The sequence below is a fragment of the Paramisgurnus dabryanus genome, chromosome 17, assembly GCF_030506205.2.
Source record: "Paramisgurnus dabryanus chromosome 17, PD_genome_1.1, whole genome shotgun sequence".
Lineage (NCBI taxonomy): Eukaryota > Metazoa > Chordata > Actinopteri > Cypriniformes > Cobitidae > Paramisgurnus > Paramisgurnus dabryanus.
The window spans coordinates 30,594,490-30,614,611 of record NC_133353.1 but is presented as its reverse complement, the minus strand read 5'-3'; the positions used below and the strand labels follow the sequence as shown (position 1 = coordinate 30,614,611).

Sequence of the window (20,122 nt, the reverse complement as noted above, 5' to 3'; positions counted from 1 at the left end):
TGTATGGTACAATTGTGGTAAATGGTACTAGGGACAATTGTTTTCTGACAGCGTGGACCCTACATAAACATTTAAAAATTAAACCATGCTAATACAGACGAGTCATCTTTCATGGTGCGTTCACACCAGACGCGAATGAAGCATTAAGCGCGAATGGTTTACATTTTAATTCAATGCAAAGATGCGATCAAAGACATGATGCGGGGCGATTCAAGCGAATGGGGCGGCGCGAATGATGCAGTTCGCACCACATGAATTGAACGTTTTAGGTGTTTGACGCGAGTTGAAAAATCTGAACTTTGTCGGATATCCAATCAGGAGCTTGCTCTAGTAGTGACGTTTGTAAAAATACAAAACAACAATGGATGACAAAATCATTGTCGCTGTATGTGGACACCAGAATCTGTAAGACACATCTTCGTACTTTTATAGAAACATGAATAAAATGGATCTTGCCTGGAAGATCGGACAATCTGGTAAGTTGTAAAAAATGTTCTTTATATACAGTATATACATATTGGGTCTCATTCACTAAGCATGTGTACGCACAAATTTGTGCGTGAAATATGCGGTAAGACATTTTAACTAACAAATCATGAATCAACAAAAACTTTTAAACTAAAATTTCCTCTAAATGTTTGCAATAACGTAAAAACAACTTAGACCACACGTACGAAATAATCATGAACAAGGAAAAAGAACCCTATTATATATCTTTTTTCCTTGTTCATAATTATTGCGTATGTGTGGTCTAAGTTTTTCTTATGTTTTTGCATACATTTAAAAAAAAAATAGTATGTAAGTTTTTGTTGAACCATTATTTGTTAGTTTAAACATCTGTACACATGCTTCGTAAATGAGACCCGTTGAGACTACATGCTAGCTAAAGCCGGAAAATTGAGCGTATTTGCATCTGAATTTCACGCGTGAATGCCGCAAATTTCATGCGCGAGTTACAGTAACTCAAAATGATCAAGCGTTCAACTACACACAAATAGCGCAATTTATTCGCTTCAATCGCGTTTGGAGTGAACGCACAGTAATGATGCTAAGGCTAAGCAAACAAATAAATGAAAATATTAGGCATGCATCTTAAGTAAGGAATAATTGACGACGGGCATTGAAATATTTAAAAATAATGCACACCCAAGATGGTAATGCAGCACTACGCAAAGTGTAGTTAAGAGTCAATTATTTCCACAGACATTGCTCTGGTGGTTATTTTAAGACATTTTTACAGGTTAAGTGTGCATTTATCGAAAAATAATGCATACCCGTGGAACATTTCTCAACCAATCAGAATAAAGCATTCAACAGCCCCGTTTGCTGCCTTAATATTTTTTTGTCATGTCAATTTACTATTATTTATCTTTACAAGAGATGAGTTGCTACAACTTAAAAAAATATTGTTGAAAAAGTCATTTTATAAGTTAAAACAACTCATCAAGTTGGCATGACTTGTAAATCTGAGTTGATTAAACAAACAAATTTAAGACGGCAAAGAATATGTTACTGTCACAGTCTACATTTCCTCCGGTTTTATGCAATATAACAGAAAAGAGGTTGTCACACATGAAATCACAGCCTGGAGTCAAAACTGGAAGCATGTTTAATATTGCTCTACTATTATCCTGAAAGGCATAATTGGAGTTACACATCTGAACTGATCGTAGTTACAGAATCATAGGTCTCTCTTTTTGCATTGAACAATATATACAATGTAAAATAAATACATTTACACAAATGGACATATTGGTTGGAGCACACTGTAATGATGCACATCACAAAAATATACAAGTATTAGTTTTACCGATGTGGAGCACATCTAAAAACTACAGACATGGTTCTCACTACAGGTCGTATCAGCAACTCCTGGGTTGAAAAAAAAATATTATATTAAGCTTTTCAAATGCTCTTTCCCCTTCAGTTTTCTGGATCAAAGCCGATCGGAGTTTCTGTGTTAGACTGCCAAAAAAGTCTAGATACATTTGGCAGACATGTCGATACGTGAATAAATACAACCGATATCTATAACCTCTTTAACATTGAAAAATAGCAGCTGTTTGTACATTTGATCATTATTCATTAGAATTTGCAAAATAGTCCAATAGATACAGAAATTTCGCTTAATTTAATCATAACGTACAACGTACGTTGTTTCATCAAGTTGAGTTAAATATGAAAATATCTCTAAAAAAGATAGTCATGGTTACGTCTCAGTTGCACTTTAATGCTGAATAAATGACTGTGTTGAGAGAACGGCACTGTAAAAAAAATGCAGCATGAATTTAAAACAAATTAGTTTTGCAAGTCAATTTAACCTACTATTTTAAGTTGACATAACTTATAAAAACAAGTTCAATTTGTTTAACTTAATTTGCTAAGTTATAGTAACATAAAAATATGTTGATTTGACAAAAATGCTGCATTTTTTTTTTACAGTGACGATTTTCATTTTGTTCAAAATTACGTGGTACTTAATAAAAACGTATCGCAATGTTTTCGTTTTGTGGCAAAAGCTTGAAAAAAATGAATATCATGAAGACTTAGATCTTGATTTTAGTGTCATGAAGTTACACAAAGACTAAATAAATTATATAACTCATTGAAAGACAAAAAACAAAAGAACAAAAATAAAAAACAAAATCACGGAGAAAAAACAGCACCTCTTTGCCAGGAATTGTTCACGTGAAATATTGAAAGTGCCAACTTTTTCTTAACAGCAAAACTCACCCTACCCCATGTTTTTACCATCTGATGAGTTGCCATGAGCGGTAAAATTTCAAAAAGTCACTTTACACGAACCTTTCCAAAGGACATTAAAGTTTTGAATAGATAATGGTAGATACAGTGTATTTATACAACAAGACGCAACTAAAACCCCCATACCCGTTTTATTTAAAAAATCATCTGCCCTTTCATCATTGTGTTTTTCTTTTTCATTTTATTAAGCACACAGAGTCAAAGTGATACTTTTGAAAACCGATCTTACACCAAAATGAACAAAAATGGTTCTTCCCTTTGCAACCTTAAAGTGTCAATATATATATATATATATATTTATACCAATGGAGTTCAGCATGGAAGGCCCTATGTACAGCATTTTGTAAAAAAAAAAAAGAAAAGATCAGGACAAAAATGAGAAAATAAGAAATATTTCAAAGCATGTTTTCATTGTAACCTATGATACACAATGTTAGTCTATATGATAGGAATCACACGGATGGTCTCTTGTACATATAGTGTACTTGACTTTAAATATCTGTTATATATCAGCATTGATTATATTGATCGTTGATCCGTTGATCTAGCAGAGTCTTTTTTCAGGTTTATCCCGGAAAGTAATTTGAGAACCCATAATTCTTTGCTCCTGAGGATTCATACATCCAGTATTGTCTATAATTCTACCCTGTCTGAAATAAAGAAAAAAACTGAATAAAATAAATAAAAGCACACTAAACAGCGAGACCTGTGATCACCGTGGGTAGTACACTATTTTGCATGTGACGGAGGAAGGGGAAAACAGATTTAAGCAGACATGAAACACCAAGAAGCTGAACTACATTTTTTTTGTCATTTCGTTCTTTTTTTTCTTTGATCTGTTCCAATAAAATGTCTTAGGTTAGATTTATAATCTGTTAAAATTTACAATATACAATGCTTAAGAATATTCAGAAAATACCCCATACTAATACTGACATATTTCTGTGGATTGCTCGCTTTGATATTTAGATGTCATTTGGAAGAAGATTACATCACATTATGATATCTCTGGCACCATTCGTGAAACTAAACCTACGTCGTTTCTTCGTCTGTTCTTGGAGACGTCTTCCCTAAGTGCTATTTTGCTTAACAAAGTTCAAATACGTATGAAATATGATGGATTGAATTTAGAGCCTGAAGTTAATATGTATATATGCATATATAATTTATAATTTGAGATAATGGTCCTTCTGGCCATATCACGTATGTAATCTATCATCTTATGACAAGCGCGGACGGGAAAGCGAAAAAGAGCGTTTTCTCAAGCAAGTGTGGCACTAAGAAAATTTTTTGCATACATTTACATCTCCACTTTTTAAACATCTATTGCTTAGAGAAGATAGCAGGTTTTAGTCACCGTGATTCGTAATTACAAAACACGGCGGTCGGTAGAAAAACGTAAAGATCAATTATTAACATCATACGAGGAAATATAGTGTCCGATGACCGTACCATATATTTACACCTTTAAAAATACAACGTAATAAAATAAATAAATAAATGAGTCCACTGCAAGTTCTCCTTCGTATTGCATGAAAGACTAAAGCATTAGGATAATCCCTGAAAATATAACAATGAAACCGTTAAAAGAGGTTTGGAAGACTTGAAAGAAAACAACGAGTGACACACACACACACATGATCAATCCACATGGTGAAATAATGGTGAGGAGCAGCTTTTTCAAATCTCTGTTTGGCTATCGTTTCGTTAAACTGCTCCGAGCGCCGCTAATGTAATACTGCACATACAGTAGTCACAAAAGAGGGACAAATCCGTTAGCAAAATGAAAGTCGGACGGTAAAGTTTGGGGAAAGTTTCGCTTGCTGGTGTCCACTGGGTGGACCTCCTTCCTTTGGCAGGGCTGGTCATTCTCGGCTCCAGAATTTCTCTTTTGAAAAGCAACAAAATGTCCGTAGCACAAAAAACGGAGAGGAACGAATCGACAGCTGCTTTGAAGTCCCAATGCTGTGTCATTTTTTCATTTTCATTTCAATCACATTTTAAATCATTCTTATATTAAGGTATCATTGTCAGTAATTAGAGTACCATTATGGTTATGTTTTTTAGTTATTATTTGATAAAGTTTATAGACAAAAAAAAAACAGTGGCAGAGAGTCAGTCATCATTATCTGCCTGGGTGAAGGGGCGGAGTCAGCGACATAACCCTCCAACTTGCTCAGTATGACGCAGGGGGCGGAGTTAGACCTTGGCCTCCAGCAGCTCCAGAAACAGTTTGTGCATGGGCACTTTGCCGTCCTGTTTAATGCTGTAGAAGTGCTGCACGGCCTTGGTGGATGTTTGCCGGAGCAGCGGTAGAGTCATGAGCAGTTTGCCGGCCCGGCGCGGATCATCTGCGTGCTGGCCCGCCTCATAGTCCTGCAGGGCCTCGTGCAACACGTCCTGGAGCTTCTGCACGGCTTCCACGTCCTCTATATGCATGGAATCTGGAAAAATAATCGATGCAGAATGATGAGTAACTTCATAAAACTTTATTTCAGACCTAGTTATAATAATAAAACATCAAACATCAAATTTTCAAAAACATCAAAAGTGCACCTTTAATTTTGAGGGGGCACCAATGACACGACTAAAGGGGAAATACATTGAAAAATATGATTTATTCAATTTACTCAATTTTTTAAGGTAAGTGGTTGCAATCAATAGATTAAAGCTACATTTAAACAAAAGTTTTTTCTTTTCTTTTTTTACTATTTTGTTTTGTTTAAATGTAGCTTAAATAAATTGATTGCAATCACTTACCTTAAAAAATTTAAGTAGATTAAATTAATTATTTTTTTTAGTGTATGTAGTTTAATATAAAGATGTAAAAAAAGTATTTTGCAAAGGGACCAGTGTTTAAATCTTAACCTTTGTATATAAAACCTTCAATTAACAACGTATATGTGACCCCGGACCACAATACCAGTCATAACGGTTTTTGAATTTGAGATTTATACATCATCTGAAAGCTGAATAAATTGAATTTCCATTAATGTACACTAAAAAAAAATTATTCTTTCAATTTACTTAACTTATTTTAAGGTAAGTGGTTGCATTCAATTTATTTAGGCTACATTTACAAAAAATTGAAAAATAAAATAAAAAACCTTTTGTTTAAATGCAGCTTAAATAAAGTGATTGCAACCACCTACCTTAAAAAGATTGAGTAAATTAAATGAATAATTTTTTCAGTGTATGGTTTGTAAGTATTTGGTTGATATATTTGGAAATCTGGAATCTGAAGGTGAAAATATGGAAATATTGAGAAAATTGCCGTTAAAGTTGTCTAAATGAAGTCCTTAGCAATACTTTTTTGATATATTTATAAAATATCTTCATGGAACATGATCTTTACTTAAAAGGAAACTATGCTCCTCTAGAGTTAAACATTTGATTTTTACTGTTTTGGAATCCATTCATCTAATCACTGAGTCTGGTGGTACAATTTTTAGCATAGCTTAGCATAATACATTGAATCTGATTAGACCATTAGCTTTGCGCTAAAAATATCGAGTTTCGATATTATTCCTATTTAAAACTTTACTCTTCTGTAGTTAAATCGTGTACTAAGACCGACCGAAAATTAAAAGGTGCAGTTTTCTAAGCTGATATGGCTAGGAACTATTCTCTCATTCTGGCGTAGTAATCATTCCAAAACGGTAAAAATCAAATGTTTAAATCTAGTGGAGCTGGAAAATGATCATATTTTCAAAAAAAGTGGAGTGTCCCTTTAATATCCTAATGATTTTGGCATGAAAAAATCTATAAATTTGACCCATACAATGTATTGTTGGCTATTGCTACAAATATACCAGTGCAACTTATGACTGGTTTTGTGGTCCAGGGTCACATATATAAAATATTTTAGGTGAAAACTAAAACTTTTTAAATAAGTATGCAACTTACAGAAATTGAAGTTAAAAATATCATCGCTTTATTAAAAAAAACATAATGGATGAAAACTAAGTGAGCATTTCTAGACAGGACCTTTCTTTGTCAAACCCCATTGCCTTCCAAAATTCCGATGAGGAAGACTTGGCAAAAGCGAAGGGATTAAAAGAATGTGATTCATCCTCTTTTTTTTTGCCAGCCCTAATCTCATTCTCCAGTGATTAAAGGCACACTTGAGTGTTAAACGCCACTTGTTTACAAGCCTCTCTATGGGTCTGATGAATGGCACGGGCAACAGAAACACAGTTTGGAGTAGAGCTGATATGGCACTCGTCTGAGCGCGAGAAACAGAGGCTACAGTCCGAAAACAATACCTCAGCCTGACTGGCATTGTCTGGCAGAAATGTCAAACAGGCTGCATTTGCATTTCCACTCATTTGTTCAGCATTCACGCCCATTCACGGAGACCGGCGTGCCACTGAGAACACAATTAGTTTCAGACGGCTACTATCTTTGCTGTGTGTGTTACAACGGTTAAAGGGATAGTTCACCCAAAAATTATGTCATTATTTATTCAAGTTGTTCCAAACCTGTACACAAAGAAAGATATGTTTGTAATCAAGAAGATTGCAGAAGCACCATTGACTTTTATAGAAAGAAAAAAATACAATGGAAGTCAGTGGTGCCCCACAACTGTTTGGTTACAAACACTGCTTTAAATATCTTCCGTTGTGTTCAGCAGAACAAATACATTTATACAGGTTTGAAACAACTTGAGGGTCAGTAAATAATGATAGAATTTTCATTTTTGGGTAAACTATCCCTTTAAAGGTGCCAAAGAATGCATTTAAGTAATGTTACATTTACATAGAAGGTATGTAACTTTATTAAGTTTACATGTCCATTTACTTCCCTAGGATTTGTCCTTTAAATTAAATGGTCTATTTTTCCCTTTTTGGAAGGGTCATGAATAATAATATTGAGCTCTGCTCTGATTGGCTCTGCTCTGCGGCTCATGCCAGTAGCTCAAATTCGTAAACAGACCTTATATGTTTGAGTCTGTATGAGATAAAAATACAGATTTTGAGAAGCAGCTAATTGTTTGGAGATTGTTATTGAACGTTTCTGAGTGGTAAGGTTGTGTTTTTTTCAGTATGGACCTGCAAAACATAACTGTAAAGTCAACGTAGTAGAACTTCAGCTTAAACGCTAGCATATAGCATTAATTAGCATGTAGCGGTAACTCAGCAGTCACAACTTTGTTTTTAGCATTTTAACAACTTTGTAATTAATTTAATGTGTAATTTAATGTTGGGGCGTACATCTTGACTGTGACATCACAGTCGATGTTATGTTGAGATTGGTCTGATTTCCAGATGTCTTTTACGTGCACAAGGTTTATATAAAAACGAGTTAACAAACACATTCGAGGCTTACAGTATTTCATTACCATGTACAGAGCTCTTATAATTCATCTATGCCTAGGTAAATACTCTTTGTTTTTTTAAATCTATGGCACCTTTAAAATCTGATTGACTACATGATTATGTCAATAAGTGTATGGTATACAATGAAAGTGAATGGTGTCCATGGCTGTTCCGGGTCCCATCCACTTTCACAGTATAAAAAGTGCACCTTGAACAAAGAAAAAAATACTGTCAGTTTTTTTTTTAAAGGAACAATCCCTAATTTTTCCTGCACATCTTTGTCTTACACAGTGCTTTCATGGTTTTATTTTATCACAAAGTGTTTTGTCTGACTTGCTCTTTATAGACTGACTCCACCGACGATATTGACTGGTTTCCTACTGTGGCGTGTCAATCCAATCCTTTTCCCTCAGGATAAAATGTCCAAATGCACACTGGCTTTTGGCAAAGATGTCACGATCAATACATTACTCGAATCAATTGATACATACACGTTAAATAATAATTATACGGTCAAGTATTGATAAAAGCAAGACCTCGTGAGAGGTTTCCTATGAGATTAATACAGAACGTTTTCCTACGTTTCAGTATTCTAACCGCTCAGTGTCTGGACCTCGCTCTCCACCCATCTGGAATTCAGACGGCGAGGTCTCGTCCATCATTCACATGGGCTTTGGCCATCTGAAAAGTGACCTGTGATCCGACAGAAATCCCTGGCAGGAAAGTGCTTACCTGCACCTTTCCACGCAAGCTGCCAGACCGGAGGCTCTATCAATCTCACCATCACTGCTGGAGGCGAAGAATACTCAAGGCATTTTGGGAAATGTATATTTTTAGCGATTGGGTCTTGTAGGCGTTGCCTTTTTAACTAAAATTTATCATCGAGACTACATCCGTGCAGAAATCAAAAGGGAAATCTGTTATGAAAATGAACTGTGGCCACCTTAGTTCAACAACGGTATTTGTAGTAAAATCACAGTAACCACAAATTTGTAAATACAGTAAACATAGTTTAACCACGCTATTTGTAGTAAAACTAGGGTAATAAATATGTAAAAATAATCTCCTTAAACAATACACGGTTGGTACAGCAACAACTTGGTTATTTTTCATAAAGAAAATTTATTTGCTGCCTGAGAATTAATAATGATTTACTGAAAAAGTAACATTAAAGAACTTCCTTTTAATTTATTGTTTAATTTTATACACATAATGATTTATTTTCTTGATGTTGTTATATTCATACCATCCACTTAAAGGTATAGTTCACCAAAAAAAAAAAATTCTGTCATCATTTACTTACCCTCAAGTTATTGCAAACCTGCATAAATGAGTTAGGTTTGCTGAACACATGAGGATATTTTGAATGTTAATAGCTGAACTGATCTGGGGCACCATTCAATTCCATAGTATTATTTCTTCCTGCTCGATTACAAATATCTTTCTTTCTACTTTGCAGAACAAATAAATGTATACAGGTTTATAACAACTTGAGAGTGAGTAAATGATGACAGAATTTTGAGGTGAACCATCCCTTTAAATCATGTCCTTCAAAAATAACTCAATGTGTCCAATTCCAAAGTGATCGACGTATCACACGCACATTTGCTTGCGTTTTCATACACACTGAAACTTATAATATCATGTTGATAGAACTAATACGTTAATTATTTACTTATTAACAGTTTTACAGACATACAGATTTGTACGTATTCCTATTCATAAATATTAAAATCGTTGGCATTGGCGTTTCTAACTCATATTAATGACATTCATATGATTCCAAGGAACAAATCCGAATTCAGCCATTTATCTAACGATCTTGATCCCAGTTTCTCAACAGCGACCGTAAATGTTAAATCTCGAATTCGTTGTGAATTTGAATTCAAATATTGCGCCTCAAGAAGCTTTACGACATATTGCTTTACGCCTATTGGTTCCTGCGTGCTTAATCACAGATTCGCGACATTGCCATCTTTCAGTCAATGTAAGTTTAAATTTGAAATGTGCACCTTTACAGAGAAAAGCCGATTAATGTTATCATGGATTAATAACTTAAATATTTCTTTGTACTTCGTATACTCCAGATACACTGTAAAAGATTTCTGTAGAAATTACAGTATTACTGGGTATTACTGGCAACTAGATGCCAGTTTACATTTATGTTATTTACTGGCAACAGTTTGTTCAAAGTTAAATGAACATGAAACATTTTCAGTCTTTATCTTCTACAGTAAGTTACTGGCAACCAGCTGCATAATTACAGCAAATGTTTTACAGTGTAGGACCGCGGCTGTAGCACATCATCATTTTAACTACTAGTGGTACTGCTTTTCGCTAATTTCACAATTCCAAATCAAAAATCTAAATTATTGTGATTACAGTTGTCTGTCTGTTTTACTTTTTATTTATATTAGTACATAATTTGTACTGGTATAAATGCATAAAACTGTTTTGGGGAGGACTGTATTAGCGTCTTAAAATATCTTTTAAATGCTATATTGTTACAAAAATGTTCCTGCACATTTCTGTCCATTACATTGCATATATAAAATTTGAAAGATTTGCAATGTTTTACGGTTTTTTGTTGTAAAAAAGTAATAAATTCTGTAGAAATTACAGTGTTATTGCAGCTGGGTTGCCGGTAACTTACCGTAGATTTAAATTTATGTTATTTACTGGCAACATTTTGTTCAAAGTTAAATGAACATTAAATATTTACAAGTCTTTGTCTTAACAGAGTAAAACTAAAATAACAGCATCAAGCAAAACATTCTGGGAAACAAAATCTGAAGCAAAAAACAAAAAAAGGTTGATGATGATTTCTGGTTTCCAGAATGCTTTGCATGAGGCTGTTATTGTATAGTTTTATTCTGTAAAGATAAAGACTTGTTAATATTTTAAATTTATTAAACTTTGAACAAACTCTTGCCAGTAAATAACATACATTTAAATCTACGGTACGGGCAACCAAGCTGCAATAACATTGTAATTTCTACTGAATTTTTTTACAGTGTACGATTAAATGTTGTAAATACGTCTACATTGAACGCTTCAGCATCTATTTAAACTTACTTGTTTTTGAAAGTTACGTATTAATAGTGAGACCAGGCTGCCAATTCCTGTAATGCTTGCGAAGCTTGCAAATAAATAGGATGTACACCTCACAGTACACAAATCGTCAGAGACCAAATACTGTCTTAAACAATACCGGTGTCTATTGAAAGGCTGTAAAATATATTGTCTCTGAGCAGAACTACCCAACACCTCAGGGCTTTGGAAAATGGTGGAGTGCATCATTTTTGTCAGCAGCTGTCTGAAACACTCTCCTCTCCAGCAAAAAAGAAGTGACAAAATGGCTCACCTTTGAAAACGGACATGATGCATGTCTCTCTTGAGAAAAGAGCCATAGAAAGAAGGTAAAGAAAGAGAAAGGTAAAAGAGATTGCACTAGTATGCTCCAGTGGAATAGCATAAAGCCCGATCATCTCTCGGACAGACGAAAGACAACAGCCTCCTAAATCCATCTACATATCGACTCAAAAACCCTTGTGCGAGTGAACGTGTTCGTCAACAAACAGAGATGAAGCGCTAATCGCCAAATCAATTAAAAAAGAATTTCTCAAAAGAGTCACGCGCTCCCTCTCAGGGGTGCACTTTGGGCAGAACGGCCCCCGGTGTCCGGCGGGCCGGGCCAAACTAGCGAGCCGTCATCCGCAAGCGAGCAAGAGCAATCTGCTTTTTCATTTTTCAGCATGGCCAGGCCCAGCCGGAGATTGATCGTCACATATGGCCCTAGAAAACAAACTGTCAATACCTTGAGCGCTGGAGAATTTGAACAAATAGCCGCCCTCTCATTCAAGCTGCTCATTGCGTCCCATTTAACAGATTTTATTGACAGTTTCCTTCTTGTAATTAAAGGGAAAACTACTGGCCAGCAACCAAGATAAAGTTCAAAGATGGGGTCAACACAAAGGGAGCCGGAGGGCCATGGTGTGACTGTCGATGGTGGACAACATCAGAGCTTGTTATTGACATGCAGGTGCATAGCGATGGTCTCCTTACTTAAGAAGCATCTGAGGAGAGACTTATGCTAATTCGGACGCAGAAGGGGCGGACAGGGAGGGGATCACTGGTTTTTGTGTATTGTTATGTGTCTGTGTGTTTGCAAAAAAGCGAGAGTAAAACATTGAGCACCAGGTACTAATAAATGACCTTGTAACGTAATGCAAGTCATTTTGGATAAAAGCATCAGTCAAATGTAAATTTTACGCTATACATAATAAATCTTGTGTCGGCACGTCTTACCCGAGTTAGCGAGCGCTATAGCTTTAAGAGTGACGAACTCCTCCTTCTCCAGCTTCATGGTTTTGTACTTCTTCACCAGCTGCAGGATCGCATTGTTTAGGTCCAGCAGGCCGGCCAGTTTGGACTGGTCCTCATCCATGATGTAGTCCTCGGCGTATACCAGCTTGTCCTCAAAAGAAAGCGAGCGGTAGACCACGCGCAAGATCAGGATCTCCATCCACGCACTTTGCAGAAGACTCATCTGATCCGCCAACGACAGCGTGGAAAACCCTGAGAAACAGCGGGAGAAAGAAAAAGCTTTGTTTAACTGGATTTCAAACAAAAGACTCATTGCGAGAAGTTTCTGGTTCACGTTAGCGGGAAGAATTTACATTCTGGAGGAGTAACACGGAGGAAAACTCCAGTGGGATCGAGCTGAGGCATCTAGCACGAGCCTCGGCTCTCGTCTCCTGCCGCGTTGCCGGCCAGGGGGCATCCTGAGGGAGGGCACTCCTTATCTCCCCCAACATGCACCATGGATCAATTCTTCCCATCACACCAACTGAAAGACTAATTGCTTGCCTCAAACTCCTTCTTCTTCTTCCACCTCCCCCATTCAGCACCAGTGTTGGGGAAAGTTACTTTTAAAAGTAATGCATTACAATATTAAGTTACTCCCAAAAAAAGTAACTAATTGCATTACTTAGTTACTTTTCATGGGAAGTAATGCTTACGTTACTTTTAGTTACTTTTGCGTTACTTTTTCTTGGCTAAAGCTTGATCTCTTTCAGGCCTTGCAGGTGTTTTTATGACTGAAAAGTTCAGCATTCAGAAATTGCATATTTCATCACAAAAATGTTAAGCTCTGGCCTGCCATCTCAGTTTCTGACTTAAACTGTTTCCACACAGGCGCAGAGAGTGCATACGTTAAGTTTAATTCAGTACATATTTTTTTTATCAAATTAATTAAACTAAAAAAGTAACTTGAGTTACTTTTTTGAAAAAGTAACTCAAATATTAATGTGTAAATTTAAAAAGTAATGCGTTACGTTACTCGTTACTTCAGAAAAGTAATATTATTACGTAATGCAAGTTACTTGTAATGCGTTACCCCCAACACTGTTCAGCACACACACTTTTTTTCCGCATTTTTTGCTGGAAGTGATGGAAATCGTGAAGTTCATGTTCATGAATGCCATTGAAGTCTGTCTATGACACATGGAGGTTAACCCTTGTGTTCTTTAACAATCACATTTTTAAATAAGAAACATACTTAATCTGGACTCATTACAATGTTATTATGAGAATTCCAACTAAAGAAAAATGATCAATCTTCTTAATTTAAAATCGACTTATAGTCAGAGAATAAAGAAAAATATTATGCTGAGATTTTTGGCACAATGTCGAAAAACACAGACTGTAAAAAGTGCAGTAAGTGCTGTAATGTACTACATTATTTTAGAATTTGAAGTTAATATTAAAACAACTATTGCTATTACTTTAACCCATAAAGACAGTAAAGTTTATAAAATCAGTCATAGCCTAGTGGTTAGAGCAGTGGTTCTCAAACTGGGGGCCGAGGCAAGATGGTGCCAGGGGGCCCCAGTTTTATGACATTTTATAAAATATATTAATTTATCATGAATTCTGTGTAATTAAACCTAAAAAAAAAAATAAGGCCACTATCCAACAGCACTACTTTGTATAATTTTATGTTTTGTTTAATTAAAATGTTAAACTGTTTTTTGTCATTCATTTTCTTTGGGAGGGGGCACGAAGGAATGCACCGTATACAAGAGGGGCCACACGGTGAAAAAGTTTGAGAACCACTGGATTAGAGAGTCAGGCTTGTAACCTAAGAGTTGTCGGTTCGAGTATCACGGCTGGCAGGTTGCGACTGTGGCGAACCTTAACCCTAATTGCTCCCCGGGCGCTGGGATAGCTGCCCAATGTTTCGTGTGTGTGTGTGTTCAGGACTTGCAGTTTGTGTTCACTACTCACTGGGATGGGTTAAACGCAGAGGTCACATTTCGAGTATACGTTGCATACTTGAGAAACATGTCACTTTCACTTCACTAAAATCGTTAACACTTTACAATAGGGTTGTATTTGTTAAAGGATTACTCCACTTTGATAAAAAAAAATCCAGATAATTCACTCCCATATCATCCAAAATGTTGGTGTCTTCCTTTGTTCAGTTAAGAAGAAATTAAGTTTTTGAGGAAAACATTCCAGGATTTTTCTTCATTTAATAGACTTTTTTGCCCCAACAATTTACAGTTTAAATGCAGTTTAAAATTGCAGCTTCAAATGGCTCTAAATGATCCCAACCGAGGCATAAGGGTCTCATCTAGCGAAACGAATGTCATTTTCGGCAAGAAAAATAAAAAATGTGTACTTTTAAACCACAACTTCTTGCACTATCCATGTTACGTGCTAGCGCGACCTCACGCAATGCACCATGAGGTGGAAAGGTCATGCGTAACATATGTGAAACGCACATTTGCGGACCATTTTAAACATTTAATATAACACAAGGACATTAATATCATTCCACATACAACAACGTCAGAACGGTCCTCTTCTTCACACTTGTAAACACTGGTGCGGTAGTTTCGCATACGTCACCTGTGATTTTTGTTGTCATGATGCATGTCGTGAGGTCACGCTGGCCCGTCACACGGCTAGTGCAAGAAGTTGTGGTTTAAAAGTATATATTTTTTATTTTTCGTTTTGCTAGATAAGACCCTTATGCCTCGTTTGGGATTGTTTAGAGCCCTTTGAAGCTGTGTTGAAACTGCAATTTTAAACTGCATTTAAACTGTAAAGTGTTGGGGTCCAATAAAGTCTATTTAATTGAGGAAAATCATGGAATGTCTTTCTTAAAAAACTTAATTTCTTCTTGACTGAACAAAGAAAGACATCAACATTTTAGAAGACAAGGGGGTGAGTAAATTATTGGGATTTTTTTTTAGAAAGTGGAGTAATCCTTTAACAGTAAATGCATTAGCTAACATGAACTAACAATGAGCAATACAGTTTTCCAACATTTATAAATTTTTTGTTAATGTTAGTTAAAAGTCCAGTGTGGGTTTTTAGCGGTATCTAGTGGTGAGATTGCGAATTGCAACCAATATCAATTTCGAAATGCAAAGAGAAGCTACGATAGCTGCAACAGGACAAACATGTTGTCGTCTGAGAAAATGACAGGACAAAATGACGGCGACTTCCATGTAAGGAGACCCACGGTGTATGTGGTTAAAAGGGCATTCTAAGGTAATAAAAACAATCTGGTTCATTTTCTAAGGTCTTTATGCAACACATATAATATAGTTATGTATGTATAATATATTGCATTTCTGTCAAGTGATCCTTCTAAAAGTCCCACATTGCACTTTTAATGCCAATACAATTGCGCATGTTCTTTGTGCATTACTTTTGTTAACATTTCATGTTGGTCTAATAATACAACTTTATTATAGTGTTACTGAAAATAAACAGACTGAAGAACTGCTTGAATGCCCATCATTGACTCCAAAGGCGGCACCTGTTTGCATTGGACGCCCATCTGACCGTGCGTCTACCTCTTATCATCTCACTCCTGCTCTTCGAAAAACAGATGAATCATTTCTGTTTGCGACAGCAAGGGGGCTAATCTGGATGGCAGGGGAACGGCAGGAAAGCAATGCTTACCAACATCTGTTGTGTAGAGATGCCTTTAAAGAAAATGAGCAGTTTTGCTTTTCCCTATCCTTTAAAAAAATCTTTTACGTGAGTTAATCACTGATGGCACGGAGCTCATTAGGTATAGGTTTCGGGCTATTGTTTATATCAACCGCTAATTTATTATCGCAAACTGTTAACATCTCTGATCTCATTAGAGGCAGACTAAGAGCTGGTGAGCAGTTGGTGGCTTCCCTGGCCTGCTGGTGCAAGTGTGCCCAATGCCAGTTGGCAGAGTCATCCTTTACTACTTAATAAAATCATCAAAAGGGATTAAGCCAAGAATTTCTTAAGGGCTCTAACGCCGCATTCTTACAAAGAGACTGGCCTCAATGAAAGGTGGCACTGACTAAAAATAAGATCATGCTCTCTCGCTCTCCTTGGAGCTACTTGTAATCCTTTAATATTCCTGATACTTGGAAAAAATCCATATCTGGATACACAGTAAAGAAGATGTTTTTTTACTGCATGAATTATTGAAATGCGTTTGATTTTGAACTGGTAATAACTAGTTAAGAATTTTGAATAATTCAATAAATATTAAAAGGTGCGTAATTTTTACATTGACTTAGGTCGAAATAGTAAGCAAGTAAAAATATTTGTAAGGGACATTCTAACACAACAAAGCTTACTAAAGTGCTGAACAGATAACAAAATAAGCACAATATATTACAACACAATTTCAAAGGCTAGGGGTGCACGGGGCAAAAACTAACGCGGGTTAGTTGTAACACGGACTGTTTACATTGTTGCACAAGGTTGAGCGTTTAGTTTATCCGGTATTTTTTTCACACTGCCAAAACACGATCTCCCGCAAATTATTGGAAAATTATAAAGTTTTTCCAGAGAGTTATTGATGAACGAGTGTTTTGGTGGCATGTAAGTACATTTTTTCATCATATGTTTTTTCGGTTTCTAAGTTGGGTGTATAAGATACCAAATCCAATGCTATGTCATATTAATCAGTGTCTTGTTGACTAAAACATAGCATCATTTTGAAATATGTCTGCAGCTCTTAGCAACTTTTTTGGTGGGCTTGAAAATATTTTGACCCAGCGGGGTTAATTGTAACGCTGTTTAGCACTTACGATATGGAAGCCGCTAATGTTAGCGTAATTCTTGCCGTTGTTTTAAATAGGCCACACGAATGATTGCTGGCTGCCAACAAAATAAATGTGCATGTTTTATCAAAAATCGTGTGTCAAATTTATTTTTGTTCATATCTTTAATATTGATTGAATAAGGTCACGTCAAAGATTGAAATCATAATGAAATGAATGGCTAAAATCAGACTTTGATGCTCATTAGCTCAGAATTTGATTTTGAACTGGTGTATGGTTATTACGGACTGGGTCACATATAAAACAAGTGTTTTGTCATAATTGTGCTGATTTTCTCACATATTTAGACATTTGTATCCATTTATAATTGAATTATTGTTAGAAAAGGGCTGGATGAATGAATACAGTGTGTATACCGGTCTATTATAGACAGATATATAAACAATATCCACTTCAAGTATATAGACAAAATAGTATTGAAATATTGCATGCAAACTTAATTTTTAGCAAATGTTACAACTAACCCCCTGCCTGTTACAATGAACCCCACCTACAGTATGGGGTAAGTTGAAACGTTTGCACTTCTGTCACATTTGGTGTAATTGTCCAAGAATGTTAAGTACTAGAAACAAACTTCAAATGTTCATTTGTAGCAGAGATGTGTGTGTTGCTTGTGTAAAAATATAATTAATCAAACTCAAATATTTTTAAAATGATTCAGCCAAAACAAAAAAAAATTTAGATTGTGCCCTGCTCTCCCCTACTAATGCTAAAGAATAAAAGTTGCTGTGCGAACATTGCAAAAAATGCAGCAGAATATGCCAAAAATAAAAAAAAAACGTCACTTGCTCTCTGTTTGATCACAACAACATTAATACAATTAATGGCGTTCCTATAGCTCAGTTGGTGTAATATTGGATTAGCACACAAATATTGATACATTTTTAAAATGTATAGCTTGCAATGCACTGGATAAAAGTCTGTACCAAATGCATTCATCTAAATGTAAATAAATGCAATGGCATGAGTTTGGGGCGGTGCTTTCTGTTTATCCGACCAATGGATCCGTTTAAGAATTACTTTTGGAATTCTCTCAGCAAAACTAATGGCACAGAAAAAATAACACACTTTAGCTTCACAAACATTCCTATCTGTAATTATTGGTAGAGTTCAAGCAAATGAAGGAATAACAAGACACCAAAGGCACCAGATATTAAGACGGACGTCAGGTCAAACAACAAGAGTAAAAGAGAAAGACAAAGAGCGATAGACAAAATAAAGAGAGACAAAATAAAGCCAGAGGGAGAGTGTGGTAGATCTGGTCAGGACGGGGGGAGTGGTGGAGTGGCAGATGGACAGAGCCCATCGCCTCGAGCTCCCCCCTGTGCCACTCCCAGCCCATCCTCCCAGCCACTGCTGTTAGTAAATAATTAGATTTACACATTCCCCAATCTCCACACATCTCTCCGCAGAATAATTAAAAGCCGGATGATTAGTTTATTGAGTGGAAGGAAGAACTTTTTTTCCCTCTTTATTGAGGTCCATCAACGATTTTATCAGGGGTTCCCGCTTTTACGGTTGTCATGCCCGTGCAGGCATCCAATTTTTCTTATCTCCCTGATTAATACAAATGCTGTTTCAGGACGCATTAATTAACAGATACAAATCTACGTTCTCATGGCCGGATCGATGGAGAGAAGAAAAGAGCCATCAATGTGAATTTACTGCTGATGATGGAAAAGGTTCTCTATTGACATTTACGCGAGGGCAAACTTTAAAGATGCGTTTTTCCCTTCTTTTCATCTGCTATTTCATTTCACAAAAGAGCACGGTGGCGAACGCGATTACGGTTCACCTTTGGTCGCTTTGCTGGGTGAGAGAGGATCCAAAAGACCGATTTAAAGCCGTTTTAGCTGTATAAAAATGTATTCCCTACAGGAATTAATGGAAAAAGAAAAGGTTTGATGACTTTTTTAACATAAATGCATATTTATCAGAGACTGATGTTTTGGTCACTTTGTGTACTTGGGTACCCGACCGATAAATCAAACATCTCTGCAAAGTTTTTCAAACTATTTCTCAAGAAAATGCCTTCGCAAAAATTAAGCAGAATTTTTAAACAATGTTATAACATCTGTGCTTGACCCTATTAGTGTATTTATCTAATTATTATTATTATTATTATTATTAATCTGTTTTCCTTTTGAGTTTCCTTAAAGAAAAGAAAGCAATCCATGTATTTTCGGATACGAGTCTCTTTTATTTGGCAGACACAAAGCAGACTGCCCCATCCGGTTGACACACGGGCATTATCTGATCCAGCGTTCAATCTCCACTAGCGTCCTCTCAATTTAACTCTCTTTGCCCGAAGACGAGCTTCAGACCTCATCTCTTTCTCTCTCTCTCTCTCTCTCTCTCTGGCAACACCAAGGTTTTTGCCATTGGCAGGATCTCTTTATTCCTCTCTATCTCTCTGTTTTCTCTCACTAAACCGATTCACTTTGTAGTAGAAGAAGAAGAAGGTCTAAGTATTGCGATGTGTGAAGGTTACGCTGGTGGAGGGTATCCGATGGCCGAGGCCTAGCGAAACCCGCAGTGGCTTTTCAGAAGAAATAAGTGTCGAAGCGGCGCATAGCGCAGGCTGACAGAAAGAGGCTGCGGTGCAGCCATGCGAAATTAACCCCTGCCGGGCAAGACTGCTCACCACCAGGCCTCACAGCAACCACCGGCCGTCCGTCTGCCAAATCTTTTCTGACTGCACGTTTACACCACGGAGAAGACCCACCGGTACACACAATTCTACTCCTCTTCCTCAGGGCAGACTTCACCTCGGTAATGCTGCTAAGCCATCATGCAAACACACACACACACACACATGCGTACATACACTCAACTCCTCCGTCTCTCTTTCTTAGCAACACCCCTTATGGTTATTTTTTCATGGTTTTAGGGTAAATAAACACGCCTGAG

General features: G+C 36.4%; 1 protein-coding gene across 8 annotated transcripts in view; it reads right to left on the bottom strand.

Moving 5' to 3' along the window:
- Positions 1-1,591: 1,591 nt before the first annotated feature.
- esrrga (estrogen-related receptor gamma a) overlaps positions 1,592-20,122 on the bottom strand; it is a 219,433-nt gene continuing 200,902 nt past the window's right edge. For all 8 annotated transcript variants that reach the window (XM_065288325.2, XM_065288322.2, XM_073812302.1 and 5 more), the window contains 2 exons: positions 12,390-12,659; positions 1,592-5,207 (listed from right to left, as the gene is read on the bottom strand). In XM_065288325.2, coding sequence (XP_065144397.1) covers positions 4,963-5,207; positions 12,390-12,659 — 515 coding nt within the window. In that variant the 3' untranslated portion in view covers positions 1,592-4,962. The remainder of the gene's footprint in view (positions 5,208-12,389; positions 12,660-20,122) is intronic.